The sequence below is a fragment of the Anguilla anguilla genome, chromosome 2 (assembly GCF_013347855.1).
Source record: "Anguilla anguilla isolate fAngAng1 chromosome 2, fAngAng1.pri, whole genome shotgun sequence".
NCBI classification, from domain to species: Eukaryota; Metazoa; Chordata; class Actinopteri; order Anguilliformes; family Anguillidae; genus Anguilla; species Anguilla anguilla.
This window is the reverse complement of record NC_049202.1, coordinates 50980578-50997211: the sequence shown is the minus strand read 5'-3', so window position 1 is coordinate 50997211 and position 16634 is coordinate 50980578. Positions and strand designations below refer to the sequence as shown.

At 41.3% G+C, this 16634-nt stretch overlaps 1 protein-coding gene across 1 annotated transcript; it reads left to right on the top strand.

The window, feature by feature from the left end:
- Positions 1–1024: 1024 nt before the first annotated feature.
- On the top strand, positions 1025–16554 carry bmerb1 (bMERB domain containing 1). Its single transcript, XM_035404218.1, has 6 exons — positions 1025–1290; positions 7934–8054; positions 9867–9940; positions 12324–12438; positions 12856–12938; positions 13138–16554. Exons 1-6 carry the CDS (start codon positions 1203–1205, stop codon positions 13254–13256), a joined length of 600 nt encoding a protein of 199 aa, XP_035260109.1. The 5' UTR covers positions 1025–1202; the 3' UTR covers positions 13257–16554.
- Positions 16555–16634: the final 80 nt, after the last annotated feature.

Sequence of the window (16634 nt, the reverse complement as noted above, 5' to 3'; positions counted from 1 at the left end):
GGTTGGTGTCTTGGGGCTTGGGGGATTAGTTATTTAAAAAAAAAAAAAAGTATGTTAAAGTCAAATCACGTTGACTGTAGGGATTGTAACAAGTACCTTATTGGCTTTAAAAACTGATTCAACAAAATTTTGGTGTGTTTCTTGGAGGTCACATAGCACAATCACCCTTTCCTTACTTTTTCACTTTTTAATGGCATACCTTTGTTTTTCGAAGGTGTAACATCATTCCATTAGTGGGAAGTTATTTCATATTTATCACTGAATTGTATCAAAAACTTTATGTATACTTGTAATGTGCTACTGTGTCAATACCTCATGAACAACTATTAACAGTGATTTGTTATTATTTTTGTTTAAAAAGAAATATTCTCATGAACAGTACACGAGTGAAAATGCATGCAGTCTGATGATGCTACCGTATTTGTATGGGCAGAAATTAATGCCAACAGAAATGTAATCTTAATTGCATAAATTGAATTTCAATAATTTGATTTTGTAATGTTTGAACTGAATTGTATTAAACTGAATTTTAATGGTATAACATGAATTTGTAGTTCACAATTTTAAATTGAATAGTTTCTTTTACAATTGAATGGCAGCATGTTTGCAACTCAACAAATGTTCTTACTTTTACTTGCAGTGTTGGTAAACATTGCTCATTTTCCATGTGCATATTTTGGACAGTTAGGAGAAAGCACAGGACAAGTCTGACTGCAAACAAGTGATCAGTTTCTTCCCAAATATGTCACCCCTATATTCAATGTGTAGCATTTAATTTAGCCACAAATTCAAATAAAAACAAATATGTGGTAGGTACCCAAGAAAGCATCAACCGAGAAACAGCCAATATAATTTAACTTTTAATTATATGGTAAAATTATCAGTCCTTTTCTGAATAATTTACTTCTCGAAGTTGAGGCCAATTTTTCTTCTGAGGCTGAGACCCAGCCTCTCCACCTCTCTCCTCACCTTGGTTCCACAGTGCGCATGCTCTCTGCATCCTTCAACGCGTCACATGTCAGGAGTGCCTCAGTGCATTCCAGTCCTACGGAGAAGAACGATGCTGAACGCCTTGGGTTGGTGGAACCTGAGAATCGAGCGAAAGTAACCCGACTTAACACTCAACGTAAAAGCATATCGGACGACAAACGTGTCGGGACAAAATACAGGGAGACATTGATTGAAACAATCTGGCACCAATTATGGAGTTAAAGAAATCAATTTCGGAAACTGACCGAACGCTGAAGAGCTACGGCGCTGTGCTTGAGACAGAGTGGCAAATAGACAAAGGTGAGCATCGTTCATATCAAGCTATTGTGCCTTCACTGGATGGCTTAAATGTGGCACGAAAGAAATGCCTGGAGTCAGAATTTTCTTTAAAATACTGCTGTGTGTCGCTTTCGCTATTTTTAATAATGCTTGTATTTCGAATCAACACGCAATGTTAATATAGTTACAGTGCTATGCCACGATATTTAACGTTGTTTGCGTCATTGAATATTGCAGGAATATAAACTTAAAAGATCGGCTATACTGACCGCTACTGTGCATTCCGTATCTGCAAATTGGATACGGTAATTTAACCGATCTAATTCTGTCGCAGGTGTTGCAGGTTGATTGAGGTAGCGTTTATTCACCTCAGGAGGGACACGATAAACGATGAGATGGGGTTCCTTGAGCGTTGCGAAAAGATCTATGAGATTGTGATGAGTAAATAATAAGAGGGCGAAGGTATCACAGCAGGCTTTGATTACTGAAATGTGATGTCCCACAAGCAATCTCTGCTCCCTCTGGCTGAAGGCATTACTGTTTTTTAAGTCCTTATTTGCTGTGCCATTAAGCAAATGCATATGGTGTTATCAGAACACTTATCACACTTCTATGCCACAACAATGCGGATGATTAAACAGGTTTTGATATTAAACACCAGTCTTCTTTCTAACAAAGTTGAATCAAAAGGACTATTTTCATTCTGTATATTTTGTGGACAAACACCATGGTCAGCAATGTCTGTTTCGTCTTATATGTATGTGTGCAGGTATTCTTTATTCTGTGTGGAGTAGACAGACAACCTAAAATGGGTGTCAGCTGTGTTATTGGCCAAAGAACATAACTGGGTATATATACTTAGTATCATTGGCTGAAATACATATTCTGCATTTTAGTAAGTATCATATGTGTGTGGATTTCTGGTAACCATTTCTTTACATATTCTCTCTCAGTGCAGCATGAAGATGTGTATGCTTTGACTGTGGATGTAATTGAACAGGGCCAATACGCAGGATTGGCATCCATGTGATTAATATGCAGGGGTAACTTTCAGCAACTGGCATGAACCATAGCTCTCTCAACACCACTGGCAGCGGTTAGTCTCGGTATCTGGAGGATGGAGCAAAAGCTTTAGATTTAATAGAGGGGATAAATTTGGAAATTGTGGTGACAAATCTGTTACTATTTTTATGTCTGCTAAGCCCCAGTGTGTCTGAAAACATCAGACACAGAAATTCTGTAACCTCCCAAGCTAAAGGCAAGCTGTGCAGAATTTCTTAGCCTGTATTTACAATCAAATAAGTCTCCTCCTCCGTCTTCAACCCCGCCCACTCACCACTGAGTACCCGACCAAATCACAGACACATGAATTCATTAAAAACTATCAGTAAATGACGCCAACGAAGAAAAGCAATTTCTCAAACACTAGTTTGAGCCCTGTTGGCTTGTCATTTTGCTTTGCTGTATCTGGGCCATTACAGCGGCTAGCTAGCTATTAGCAACAACACTCCATTGAAATCTAATCCAAACCACAGGCTCTGTAGCCACAGCCACCCTCCCCCACACAGAAAAGAGCGCCACGCCCAGAAACGTGCCCAACACATTTTAGAATAGCAAATACAGGTAAAGGTGAACATAAAATTCATAAAGCAAAAGTGCATAAAGACAGAAATTGCCAGTGCACGATAGACTGCCGTAGCATGGTTATTTTATAATATTTTCAAGTAAAAAATCCTGCGTAGTATGCCTTTAAACTTATGTTCTCAGGCAGGGAGTGTTTGTACAGTTTTCAGCATTATGTTGTTAAATTTTGCTTTGCATTTGTCATCTCAGCATCTTGACTTGCCGCTCTCTTGCTCACATGCACACACAGACACACACACTTTCGCATACACACATATACATATAGATAGATCATTGGTTGTTTGATTTTGGTTTTGTTTTGATTGTGATTGCACAAATAATGCTTTAAAGAAAATAGCTCTTGAATGACGTTCTTCATAGTTCTGTACTGACATATTTATTCAGCTTCAGCCACTTTCTGAATTAGATGCAAATGCATTCATGTAGTTTAGCAGGCCTCTCTGTTCTTACAGATTTTTGCACTGAATAGTTTTCCAGGAAGACGCAACCTTGGAATGTACTACTCTGTCAAGCACTCACAAAATGACTGGTTAAAAGAAAATCAATATGGTCTCTTCTTCCTGCTTTTTATGATGTGTGAAGTGATGTCCGTATGCCTTCTTGGACTTTCTTCAGTGGTCAATATTGTATGACATACAAGATCCAATTCCTCCTCTTCAGCACTGGAGTACCCTAAAGTTCATTTCAGGCACCCTGTTAGGAAGCCCACTCTGATGCCTCAGTTCTGCTACTGCGTTATTCACTTGTTTGCGGATGACATTAGCGCAAAACAGCATTATTCTGCTTTGTTTGCGTTATAAAAATTAAAGGCAGATCTATGGAAGGAAAGCAACAGGATGTTCTATTTGCATGTATACAACTTCCTGTACCCGTAAAATATCATTCCATCACAGAGAGTTGGAGTTCTTTCTGAAAGAGAATCAGTATTCATTGTATGCCACGATTGGCAGCGTGGGTCAGCATATTTGAATGAGCAATACAGTTCAGCCAGAATCCGTAATGTAGTTGTACGAGGCAGGAGACGCACAGTGGAGTCTGACTGCTATGTAAACATGACAAAAGGAAATACAATGGTTACACCTCTGTCATGTCCTGATAAGACTTCAAAGAACAAATAAAGGAAGCTCATTTCATTGTGACTTGCTTTGAATACAGGATTTTTCTGAGCAAATTCTCTGGCATTTCTGGAAGAGCTTTTTGTTTCAAATGACAAAGCAATTAGAGACTATAACAGAAGGATGTAGTACGAGGCATTTGTGTATCTGTAGATAAAGGGATTTCTCTCCCAAATGCATTTTTCGGAAATATGTTAGCACTCCTGGATGGACAAATAAGGCTCTAAGGCATACATTTAGAACACAAATGAAGTGAAACTGACATCTTCCTATGAGTGTATTTCTTAACATTTTAAAACTAGCACTTGGGAATTTTATTCTAGTTATCTAAGAGGCATGTTTTCTCAGTTTTTGCATCCTGTGTTTTTCTCATTTGAGATAAGCAGGGTGAAGATTAGCTTGGTCAGTTTAATTGCTAGATTCCAGCACTCTCGATAAGCAGTTGTGGCACCCCTGATAGGCTGTTGTAGATTAGAGTAATCTGCTGCGTGAGGAGCTCCGCTGCACTTCCTGCTCCACGTCCCCCGTGCTGCCCGCGGCCTCCCAATCATTGCATGCTTCCTGTCTCACTGAGGAACACAGACGTCCTGACAAGCCTGTCTCCTGTGTGTGAATTAAAGTGAATTCGCTGTGCAGTGTTTCTAATAAATGGAGAAAGGAGGACTACAGTTGGGCTTGAGAAATACTGTGAAATTCACACTGTGATTAGAAAATGCAGTGAACCCTGCCGTTCTTTGTTGACATAATATTTCTTTACCTATAGCATTGACTAGAATGAGTACAAACTCAAGTATAAGGACATTTATTTTACTGCATGCTTCAATGAACAACAAGAAAGCCGAACGTTTGGAAACACCCACACATCACACGAATGTGCATATTGGGAATTTTCTTTAGTGCTTGATTTGTGTGGGATGTGTTAAACTAAATTACCTAGTGCTTGCTAATCACAGTTGGTTAAAAGCAATTAAATGTGTGTGAGTGGAATTCAGGGTATTTTGGTCAGCATGCTATCTGGCCACAATAATGGTCAACATCAGTTAGATTTGTTCTGTGGGGTGGCCGACACTCAACCCATGTACTGAGTCTCCACATGCAGGGGCCTGGTTGAGGGTTAAGCCAGACTAGGGCACTTTCCCTCTCTGCGTTTCCCATGTCTGAATAAAGCATAAAATAAGAATACAAGCAATAGGAATTATGAAGGAAGGATGAACTGTCCACTCTGCTTTTGAGGAAAAATAAATAATGCTCGATATGGTGTATGTGCATGTGAATTGTGTGTGTGTGTGTGTGTGTGTGTGTATCACTGTGCATTTACCATTGTGCTGTTTGATTAGCTTCCCTTCTATGGGTATCAACAAAATGTAGTTTAATTATTAGTAAATTTTGGCATTGATGTTCTGGAGGTCTTACTCAAATTCAGTAAAGTAGAACCGGCGGCGAAATATCTGTTTATGGTCTCATATTTAGATGCTCTGAACCTCATTGTTAATGCATGCACTCAGAAAATGTGCACTAGCAGTTTGGGCAGTACTAAAATACCGCTGAGGGTGTCTTTACATAATGCGGTATACATTCTTAACAGAACTCTTGTCTTCATATGTAGCATCATGATGATTTCATAAGTGTACGTTAAAGAATAGTGGGTACAGTACATTACAGTACAGTGCAGGTGTAATACAGTCCATTGAATAGGTCAATTTGTTTCACAAAGCATGCCAAAACAGGTTGGACGGGGTGGAAAGATATGATATATTCACATGTGATATTGTCCTTTAGAGAATTAATTTATTTGTGTCCAAGGTCCTTAGAAAGAGGGTGAAGTTCACGGTTGTGTATGACAGATATTTGCCTCTCAGATCTGAAGCATTCATCTTCATTGTTGAACAGTAGAAATTAATGTAGCACCGAAGCTGCAGATGCAGCATCCAGTCTGGCAGAAAGTCACAGCAGATGGGAACGGGCGGACAGAAGGCTGGTACAGAGCATAGTCTCCGCCTGTCCGTCATGTAACTGTCACTCAGTGGGAGCAGGAGAAGATAAAGACAGGGCACAGTGTCTCACTGCATTCAGGACCTTGGGGTTGCTTGGATCACTCTGGTGTGGCTTGTGAAATATTAATAAGCACACAGAGACACAGTAGATAATGTTACAGCTCTGGAGTTTGGCTGAATCGCAGCACTTTCACGGGGAATGATGATGGAGCGTGGATGGAGCTCAGCAGGTGAGAAGAGGTGGCCCGCCCTCAGTGTAGCGAGCTGCAGTCTGTTCAGCCAAGCCAGACTAATGTCCTACCGTGTGCTCACTCGCTCATGTTGAAATGGTGGTTTCATTGTGTCAGTGTCAACAGCTAGTAATTACACCAGGCATTTCTATTATGCCAACGTGTTTCTGTCTCACCTTTGCTTGTAAGAGTTTTAATGTCTATTATTTTAATAGAGTTTTGAAGTCATGGTCATGGACTTTATATCCTTGTCAATATGGCTGTACACACATGCATGCAGTGGGATTATTGAGTCAGCTGAGCAGCATTATGACAGTCACATATGCTCAAACTTGTGCTATACATAATTGATATTTTTGCTGATGGGATGCAAAGAATAAAAAATCAATCGATGCAAAGCAAAACTAATTTCAATTGTACTACAGTGGGTGCAGATGTGTGTGGCCATGGTAGAGAGAAATTCATGCTTATCAGTGGAAAAGCTGTTTTTTATTTTTAAATTGGGTTGTTGAGGAAGCGGCAAGATTATATAGCAACATATAATATTTTTTTCACGAAAACGTAAAGAGCTCAGTCATTAATAGTCAATTCCTTGGCATATTGTTGAGAAAATCCACTGCACAAAAAGAAAACAACTATGAATAAACAACTGCGTGCAGCTGGAAACATGTTGTGTTTTTTTGTTGTGCCACTTTCTGATCTTTAAACCCAGTGGGAACAGACGGAGCTCCACCCATAGGCATCGTTCCCCTTGAGATTTTGCGGAGCCGCGCTGTTCTGCTAACAAGATGCACACAGCAAAGCGGGTCTGGTGTAATGAGAGCCATTAGGGTGAATAACAGGAGAGGCCTGGCCAAATTATGACTAAGAGTCCTGTGAGCCAGCAGCTGGAAACACAGCACAGCATGAGCTGCGTAACTTCTGCATGCACCAATGGAGCCTCTTACAGTATTATAAATTAAACCTCTGAAGAAGAACTGAACTTTTTTTCAGCAGTCACTGCTTACTTTGCGAGCCGTATGAGAATGTGGGGAGGTAAGATATCACTTTGATCAGTAGGAGCCGTCCTAGATTTCACAGCCTTTGTGTGTGGCTGGCTTGGAACTCCATCTCCACAAAAAGTTTTGATTAAGGCTTTCAAGTCCTTCTTCCTTTTAATATTCTAGAGACAGTTGAAATAGATTGGAAGTGATGGCAGCAGGACTAGTCGCAACCACACATTTAAAAGGTTCTGCAGTCATTGATCAGGTCTTTGTGTGCAGTGCAATTGCCAAGTGAAATTCAGTATTGCTCACAGGGAGATGTGAGAACCTCACCCTCTCTACCCTAAAAAAGCAATGTAACAACTTCATTCTCACAGGATCCTAAAAAACAGTGTAACAACCTCATCCCCACGGGGCTCTATAAAACTGTGAAACAACCTCACCCTCCTCACAGGGCTCTAATAAACAGTGTAACAACCTCACCCTCCTCACAGGAACCTAAAAAACTGTAACAACCGCACCCTCACAGGACCCTAAAAATGCAATTTAACAACCTCACCCTCACGGGACCCTAAAAAAACAGTGCAACAGTCTCACCCTCCTCACATTTCTTTAGAGACCTGTGTGCTGGCTCTGTGTCAGTGTTTGGCGTTATCATTTTCTGGTCTAAATCCCTGCGTCTTCCTCATTTCCCGTAGCCCAGTCCGATGTGTCCATGGCGGAGAGCACTATGTCTCCAGACGAGATCGAGGTGGAGATGGTAAGAATCCAGCGTCTTCGAGAGGTCCTCGTGCGCCGGGAGTCCGAACTGCGCTTCATGTAAGTAGCGTCACGTGCGGTCCTGTTAGTCATGTGATCCCTTTTTGATATTACCCACTCAGAAGAGCCTTCATGTGCACTATTTCAGATTTCCTCAGATAGGAACTTTATATATGAGGTCAGGCTTTTTGAGCACCAACAAGAAATTACGTTATATGTCCATTGGTTTTTAGAAACCACATTACTAAGAACATTTGTGGTCATCTTGGTGAATGGGATTTCCTGTGGTGATCTCAGTATCTGTGCACTGGCATGCTGACAAGCTGAGTAAGTTGGAAAAAAAGGTTTTTAGGGAAAAGGTCTGGTGACATCAGCTCTGTTCTTCTCTTCTGCTCTCATTGATTACCGTTAGCACGGAGGATGAAAACTCCCGTCTCAAAATCACTGTTTGTCAGAGCAGAGGGTGTGTGATGGCAGTTCTGATGTGAATGCAAAAAAGTTGTCTGTATTTGAATTCAGCTAATGCATCCCTGCACAAATAAATGGGCTCACACACCCAAATATACCAGATGGTTATCTAAGACTTCAAACACTCAAAGAAACTGCTGCTCTTCAATGGTCAGGCTCTCTGTAAGGACCCTTCTCCTTTCCCTTTTAGCTCCCTTACACCTAAAAAAAGAGAAAACAAGCAGATGTGTCTTTGCAGAACTTTTAAAAAGCTGATACGGGGGTGTATGAATCGATCAGTCAGACAGCCCTGGAATCCTCTGTCAGACTTCTGCACTTTTAATCCTGCACCAGCCCCAACTCATTTAAATTTCACTTTCATCAGAAATAGATCGCTACACTGGGCTGGTGCTCTGTGATGCCAATGTGCGGCAAGCTTTATACTTGTGGTAGCTTTTTGCACAGAAATGTTATTTGTCAGCAAGGCCTTTTGGCTTGAGAGGCTGGCAAAGGAGTTGGTGGCCCTCAGTAGAAAAGGTGCATGATGGGATTTAACAAGCTAGGAACCTTTTGCTATCGTACGCTATCATAATGGCAGCCTAAATAGCATGGCTCTTGCTACGCCCCCTGTATGACCTCACCTCCTGTTCCACACACCATGCCAGGGTGGTGCTGGGAGTTTTCTGGGAGGCACGCGCTATGAGTCAGAGCCGCGCGCGGGCAGGCGCGGCGACAGGCCGCCACCCTGGGGTCTGCAGGCCGTGGCAGCTGGGGACCAGACAGGCGGGGGAGCGAGAGGTGTGCGAGAGGCGTGCGGGAGCGGCGATGAGTCATCGGCCCTGATTTATCGTGCAGAGATTAAAGGCGCTGCCGGCTGACGCCACAGACAGGCGCTCTCTCTCCCCCCGTGCTGCAGAGAGCAGATTTACTGGGAGCTGGCAGCAGCGGGGGTGGGAGAATCTGAGGAGAGCGTGGGGTGCACCGAACACATACCTCATTAACTGTGCATTTTTCCTATAGACACTGCCTCCAAACAGAATGAAGAGACCGTTACAGTTCTTATTATTCATTGGATTTTTAAGCTGTCTTTTAAGCAGGGCAACTTGTCACGGTGTAACTAAATAATGCATTCGAATACATCAAAGAAGTATTCCACATATTTAATGCAGCACTGAAATTATAATGCAAAAAAATAAAAATAAAAATACAGTTCCAGTTGTGAAAATGGTTACATGGTTTCACAAATACATGACACTGGCCTGCCAAATGCAAATGGGCTATCAAAATTGGGACACAAAGCAAATGATGTCATGGAAATAGGTTTTTATATATAAATTGATATATATCCTGTGTGGGATTGTGACATCTCACTTAGTCTGGTGTCGCTCATATTCCTCTTATGAGTGTATTTGTTTCTCTTCCCAGGATGGACGACATTCAGCTGTGCAAAGACATCATGAGTCTAAAACAGGAGCTGAGGAAGATTGTGGCAGTACCTGGTAAGATAAGCTGGCAAATTGACTCATGGTTTTAAAGTGAAATAGCTTGACCTATATCAACCAGACACAGGTTGTAAAACTTAACAATTTCTCAGGAGATGGATAACAGTATATAACAGCTGTATCTCAGAAGAGTCATTCTACATTTCACTTAGAGGTGGAAAGTCCAGGGGTCTGAAAATAAATCTGTGCCTTCACCCGTGAACTCCAGTTGATTTCACTAATTAGTTCTCCCTTCCAGCTGGGGGATTGTGCTAATTAGGAAATCCTGGTGATTTGAACAAAATACTGGGGAGTACTTTTATTTTATGAACCTGGATTTTCCACCTCTGCACTTAATATGTATCTGTGGATTATAGATTGGAACCCCAATGAAGACAAATCATCATGTTGACATGTGAATTCTGCAGAATAAAGTGACTGTGTGTGTTAGGCTGTGGGTGACTGTCACAGTAGCCGGCCCTTGGCAGTCAGAGGAAAGCTCAGTAACACGCGTGCGTGCGGTTTGAGTAAGAGCAGAAGAAGCTGCCCTCGCTGCAGCAGAGTGCGGCTCCGCACCGCCACACGCCCCCAGTTGGGCGGCTGCATGATCCGCCGGGCCGTTCAGATTTATGCGCCCGCAGGAGGGCTGCATGCGAGGCTTCGCTTATGGGAATTCGTTCATTGCTGCCCAGTAATTTCCTTCCGCAGAAAGAGCTGAATTCGCTCTTCCGTATTCCAGCGTGCCGCTTCGGAGCCGGTAATGCGTTCCCCCTCCCGTCTTCGCCTTCCTTTTCCTTTTCCTCACGCCGCGTGAAGGTCAAGGAGGTAAAACAAGCAAATCCGTTTTCATAAATCCTCCGCGGAAATTGTTATGCATTTATGAACGCCGCACATGAAAATCTGCGGCCAAAAATAACATCCCATCTTTGAATGATACTGGCGCTTTGTGCTGCACTCAGCTCATGAATTAAATATGAAGTACAAACACGATCCAGTGCATAAAAATGACAGTGTGAAGGAGTAAACGTTGTGGCCCATAGCCCCCAGTGTGATGACGTGTCAGAAGTTACAGAAATACATTACGGATATATGCATGTGTACAAGCATACATACATGCTGCAGTGGCATCAACTTTATTTGCTCAATATATTTCACTATTTGTGAGATGGGAGGAGCACATTTCTCATTGGCTGCGGTCAGAGCTTTATGGGCGGCCCATGGACGCCCAACGGTCATGCACAGCTGAGGCTGAATGTCAGGTGTTTTTACAGTATGTAAGTCCCTTCAGCAGGGGATTCCTTCTGTAGGTAATCCTACAGTTTATTTAGCTAATTATTGTGTTTGATACATCTGTGTTCCCAAAGAGGGCAGTAAAATGGTCAAAGGGCATTGTGCCCTTCATTTTTTTGTTTTGTTTTTGCTGATTTTGTGCCCACATGGTGGTTAAAATCTGACACCATACCGCAGCGCATTTTGTGCATATTGCACAATGACGCATATTTGTGTGAAGGTTTGAAATAATCTTTAATATTGAGACATTTTGAGCTTTTTAGCCATTCAGTTAGCTGATTATTCCTTCCCTATTAAAATACTGACAATTCTCTACTGAGATGCAAATACTATTTTCTACAGTAAGCATTCCTTAAACCACTTATCTATAACAAAATAGCTGGCATCATTGCTGATTTTTACATTGAAATTTAAAAAGCAAGAAGCAAGACATGCATGTATGCTGGAATTGGATTTGTATCCTTAATTTATGAGACGCCAATACAGTTTATGTATAGGGGGATGTAGAGTGTACTCACAGTGTATGAATATGTATTAGTAATTGACCTCTGTATTGATGCATGGTAATCTTGGGTATTTAATCACTGCGTAATGTATTACACTGCAGTACATTTTAAAAACACCTTTGCCAAAAATACATCATTTATTCCCTCGTTGTTAAGCAAAACACTCCCTAGATTTAAAAAAATGCACGTAGTTTAGCGGCATATGCAATTAAAAACAGATTGTAACCCATTTTGGGTTCATTCAAACAAACTTTAATAGTGATTAGGAAAAATATAAGAAACCAAAAACAGTGTGGCCTTAAACTTGTACTGACCCTGGGTTGATTTAATTCTATATACCCTGATATCAGTCAAGTGTATTTGATCAAATCTAGGGGTCTGTCCTAACAACTTATGATAGCTCACTATACTCCATCACACATTTTCTTGTGTAGTACTCAAACTACTCAGAAGCGATTTAACAAACTGAAGGGTCTAACAGTGATTGATGTATGGATTGATGGGAGTGTTGGCTGCTGGTGAACTGAAATTAAGTGGGTGAGCTGCGAAGTGGAACAGAACGTGTGCGAGCATGTGACTCATCTGACCCATTCTTGCCCAATCAGAGAAAGAAAAGACCAAGAAGCTCAGGCAGAGGGAGGAGGAGTTAATCCTGAAGATTCATAAACTAGTTCAGAAACGGGATTTCTTGGTGGACGATGCAGAAGTGGAGAGATTAAGGTAACTGGTTTCCGGGGAAGTAGATAAGATATATTACCCAGAATCAGCTCAGAGGGAGAATTTACAGCAAAGAGATATAGCCCATGCAAAGCTCTTCCAATCTTCCATCTCTTTCATATCTCTGTGGCTGACTACCTTCTCAGCAGCGATGAATTCATTAACTGTGCACCCACAGCATACACAAATTGAGAGATGTTATTAGTATTCAGTAATGTCCCATCTTCCCCCGCCGGCACAGGATGAAATTACATTCACATCTACGGCAAATTAAGTCACTGAATCCTACTGCCAATTTATTGGCTTGGCTGATCAGATTCTTCGGGGAAACAGACTAAGAGCCTTGTTTGCCTATGCACCACACATAGCTAATGAATGGTGCTGCTGTGTCTAAGCTGGCCAACTCTGTCTGCCACACAGGGAGCAGGAGGAGGATAAGGAAATGGCTGACTTCCTGAGGCTGAAGCTCATGCCCCTGGAGAAGTTGGCCAAAGTCACACAGAGTAAGTGATCTTTTATAACCCCATGATTTTGCAAATGTTTTCCAAATGTTTTAATTAGTTTCCCCCGCTGTGAGGTGTCGGCCAGCTGGTGGGAGAAGATATAGCTTAAGAGAAGATATAGATAAGAGCTTTCAATCGACACCTGGTCTGTAAATGTTTGTGACCATGGTCTCACAAACACTCCTCCTCTATGTCCAAGGTCCTCCTAAACCCAAGAAGGTTGTCCCTGAGCCGCCCCCCAACAAGCCATCTATCGCCAAATCAGGAGCCGCCATCATAAAGGACTGCTGTGGTGCCACCCAGTGTGCCATTATGTAACTGCTGCGACTCCCCATGGACAGTTTCGCCTCAGAGAGCAGAGTGATCTGTAAGCACCTGACCCAAGTCTCCTGAAAAAAACTCTCACCTCATTGCCTACACCAGAGAACCCTGGTTGAAAAGCAGCTCCGGAAGAGGGGAGGACAGGTACAAACACACACAGCACACCCTGCACAAGCAGAAAAGACACATGCACAGACAAACTACACATACCCCCCAGGCAGGCATATTTCACAAAGAGAAACAAACTGCACAAACATTTTACCAGATGTATTTCACACATGACCGAATGACATTGACAGATATGTTTCACACACCGACAGCCAAACTGCACAGACAGAAAATATATTTCACGTATGAATAAACTTCATAAAGAACAAGTTCACAGGTTAACACTCAGGCATCCCAACTGACATACTGCACAGACAGAAGCCTTACAAGGGAGTGTCTAACTTAACGCTCTAGGTGAATATGTTGTCGCCTGCATTATTTTTAGCAGCACAGATCCTGTTGGTACTTTGGTGCAACGTTTCTGAAACTTCACTGAAAGGCAAGTGCTTCATTTGTCCCAGTCACTTCAGGATTCATTGGCTTTGTATTGCCAGAAATGTAGTGCGTTGCAGTCTGTCACAAAGCAGATGGATGAAAGTGCCAAATGTATACTTCTTCCCAGGAGCTCAGGAGAAAAAGAACAGTGCCAGCACACTGTCTGCAAAATGGTAATTACTACTGAGGTCACTTACTCCAGAATGAAGATTAAGTATTCTTTTGCTTAATGTTTCTCTACCACATGCTTTTAAACCAGGGTTCTCTGTTGACTTGGAAATGGGGGGAATTACATTGTCCTTATAAAGTCCACTGTACACTAGTCTACACTGCTATATCGCTGTACTTGTATAACAGGGGTATTTATGGTTATTACTAGCCCTTTAAAAAGATAACCTTAACACACCCACCCCCTCCTCTAAATGATCTATTTTACTGAAGGCAGTCTCTCACAAACTGCTAGTGCTCTGGTTTGGTTTTATAAAACATGGTTTTATCACAAGATCATAAACTTGGACTCACTGAATGGAGGAGAGAAAAGATTGAAAGAAAAAAATTTCCATTAGCTGAAAAACTGAAACTTGAACACTCATGCAACACAGTATAACATAGTTTCTGTATGTAAGATGGGTCTTACATGGTTTTCAGTCATGATATCCAGGGAATGTCATATAGAAGAATACGATTTTTGGCTTTCAATTCAAGATAATACCTGGTTATAGGGATAGGGTCTTTCAACCCAGCCTATATTTAAGTATATGACTAATAGGAGAGGTAGAGCTGGGTAGGACAGATGCTGTAAAAATGACAGGATAGTTTAGGAACATGGAATATTTCTAACTGTGGAAACCAGTGCAGCCAGTTGGGGAATGGTCCGGAAGCTCCACACCTCAATCTTTGTTTAAACAAAACATTTCTTCACAAAAAAGCAAACTGTATATTTTGTAGTATGTGTATGAATAATTTCCGCGTTGCTGTTTTTCAGACATGCATAGTAAATCAAATCCTATTATGCTAAGGAAAATTGATTTACCTTAGAGGTAGTTCCATCATTTTCAACTTGTTTGTTAGTATTGCTTTAGGGGATGAAGATATATTTGCATGTTAAAATGCTGAGTTTAGCGGTTAGAATATTCATGCTAAACATACAAACTAGAATTAATTGAGAGATTTATGCAATTTGTGAAAGTCCATGTAAAATGTGTGTAATCAATATGGCCACCAGTTTGTCTCCCCTTGTTTTCTTGCATGGTATTTTAGTCCTCTGCCAGCTAGACGTTGTGATAGTCTTTCTGTCTAGCCCCTTCTCAAACAATTATCCCATTAGGTTTTGTTAGAGGCAGTGGGAAACACCCAAATTAAAAATCAGAGCAGTTATATAACATTTAACTTGCACAATTAAATTAAAAAAAATGTATTCATGATTCAACTAATTAAATAAGTATGGTCTTCAAAACCCTGAGTAGGATCAGGTGTCTTAGTGCTGGGCTAAAACAAAAACCTGCTTTATATGGAGTACCAGAGTCTGCTGGTTTTTGTTTTTCCCTTAAAATCAGCAACTGATTCAGACCCAAGAAACCAGGTGACCTGGATTAACTGTAACAAACTTCCTTATCCGATCAATTGCTGTGCTACTCAAGTGCTGAGTAACAATTAAAGCCAGCAGACCCTGCTGCTCTCCAGGACCAGGAGTGAAGAGCACTGGCTCAAAGAGATGCTTTTTGCACCAATTAACTTCCATCCATGTTCACTTTTCCTTCCTGACTCTCCCCATATTAGATCAACCAATTACTTTCATAAATTTCTCGATTTGAAATTCTGTTATATGATTGATCACTTTACTGTGCCAATGGAGTGCCCATGGGGACCCCTAGAGGAAAACCATTGAAATACAAGTTTAAATCCCTGCAGGTCACATGGTGGAGACAAACTGGTGGCCCAAGTAATGGGGATGTTTTCTGTGATTTACTCAGAAACAGTGATTTAGTTCAGGGGTGGGGGAGGAGGGTCAAACCAGCTTCTCATTTTCGCTGGGTCCTCTTCCATGCAGGCTCACATAAGTTGACACTGCAAGTCCGCAGTGAAAGCTTTATTTCTTTGAGCACACAGGAGAAAATCAGCCATGTGAATCAATCCCATTCTGCATGTCCTCTAAGTTCACCATAAGGCAGATAATGCTTTAATTAACATCATTGTGCATAGTCTGCACGAATAACAGATCCTGCAAAGCAGTTTAAGTGATAACTATAAAAACATTCTTTATGATTAACTATAACATAGAGAAGGTGAAAATATAAAAGAACATGCAAATATTCTCAATAGATATAACATGTAAAAGAAACACAATCCACATCTAATCTTAATTACTTAATTAGATCAATCAATTATGTGGCCTGACATTTTTACCACATTTCTTGACAAACCCATGAATATCAGCTGTTCTTGTACCAGCCGTTCCCTGTGCTAAATAGTGTACTATAGTATACAGCTAATTAGGAAATGAAGTGGAAACAGGCTAATTTGTGGAAACTGAACCATGCATACACATCAGCCCTCTAGGGTGACTAATCCACCCCTGCACTAGTCCAACACTGCTCCTCTGGAGAGAAAAAAACAAAATGTGACATTTACAGTAATTTGTGATTGTGACTTTTTAAGAAAGGTGCTTAAGTAAGAACATTGTCTGTATGCAGCAGTGCTGAAATATGAGCCCTGTATATACGTTTGAATAAATGCATCTTTCTGGAATGCACTTCTTGTATTGGTCATCTGCTGTCTCAACCTCACATTAATCACAGTGAAACGCTGACGTGGCAGAATCAAACACCAGGC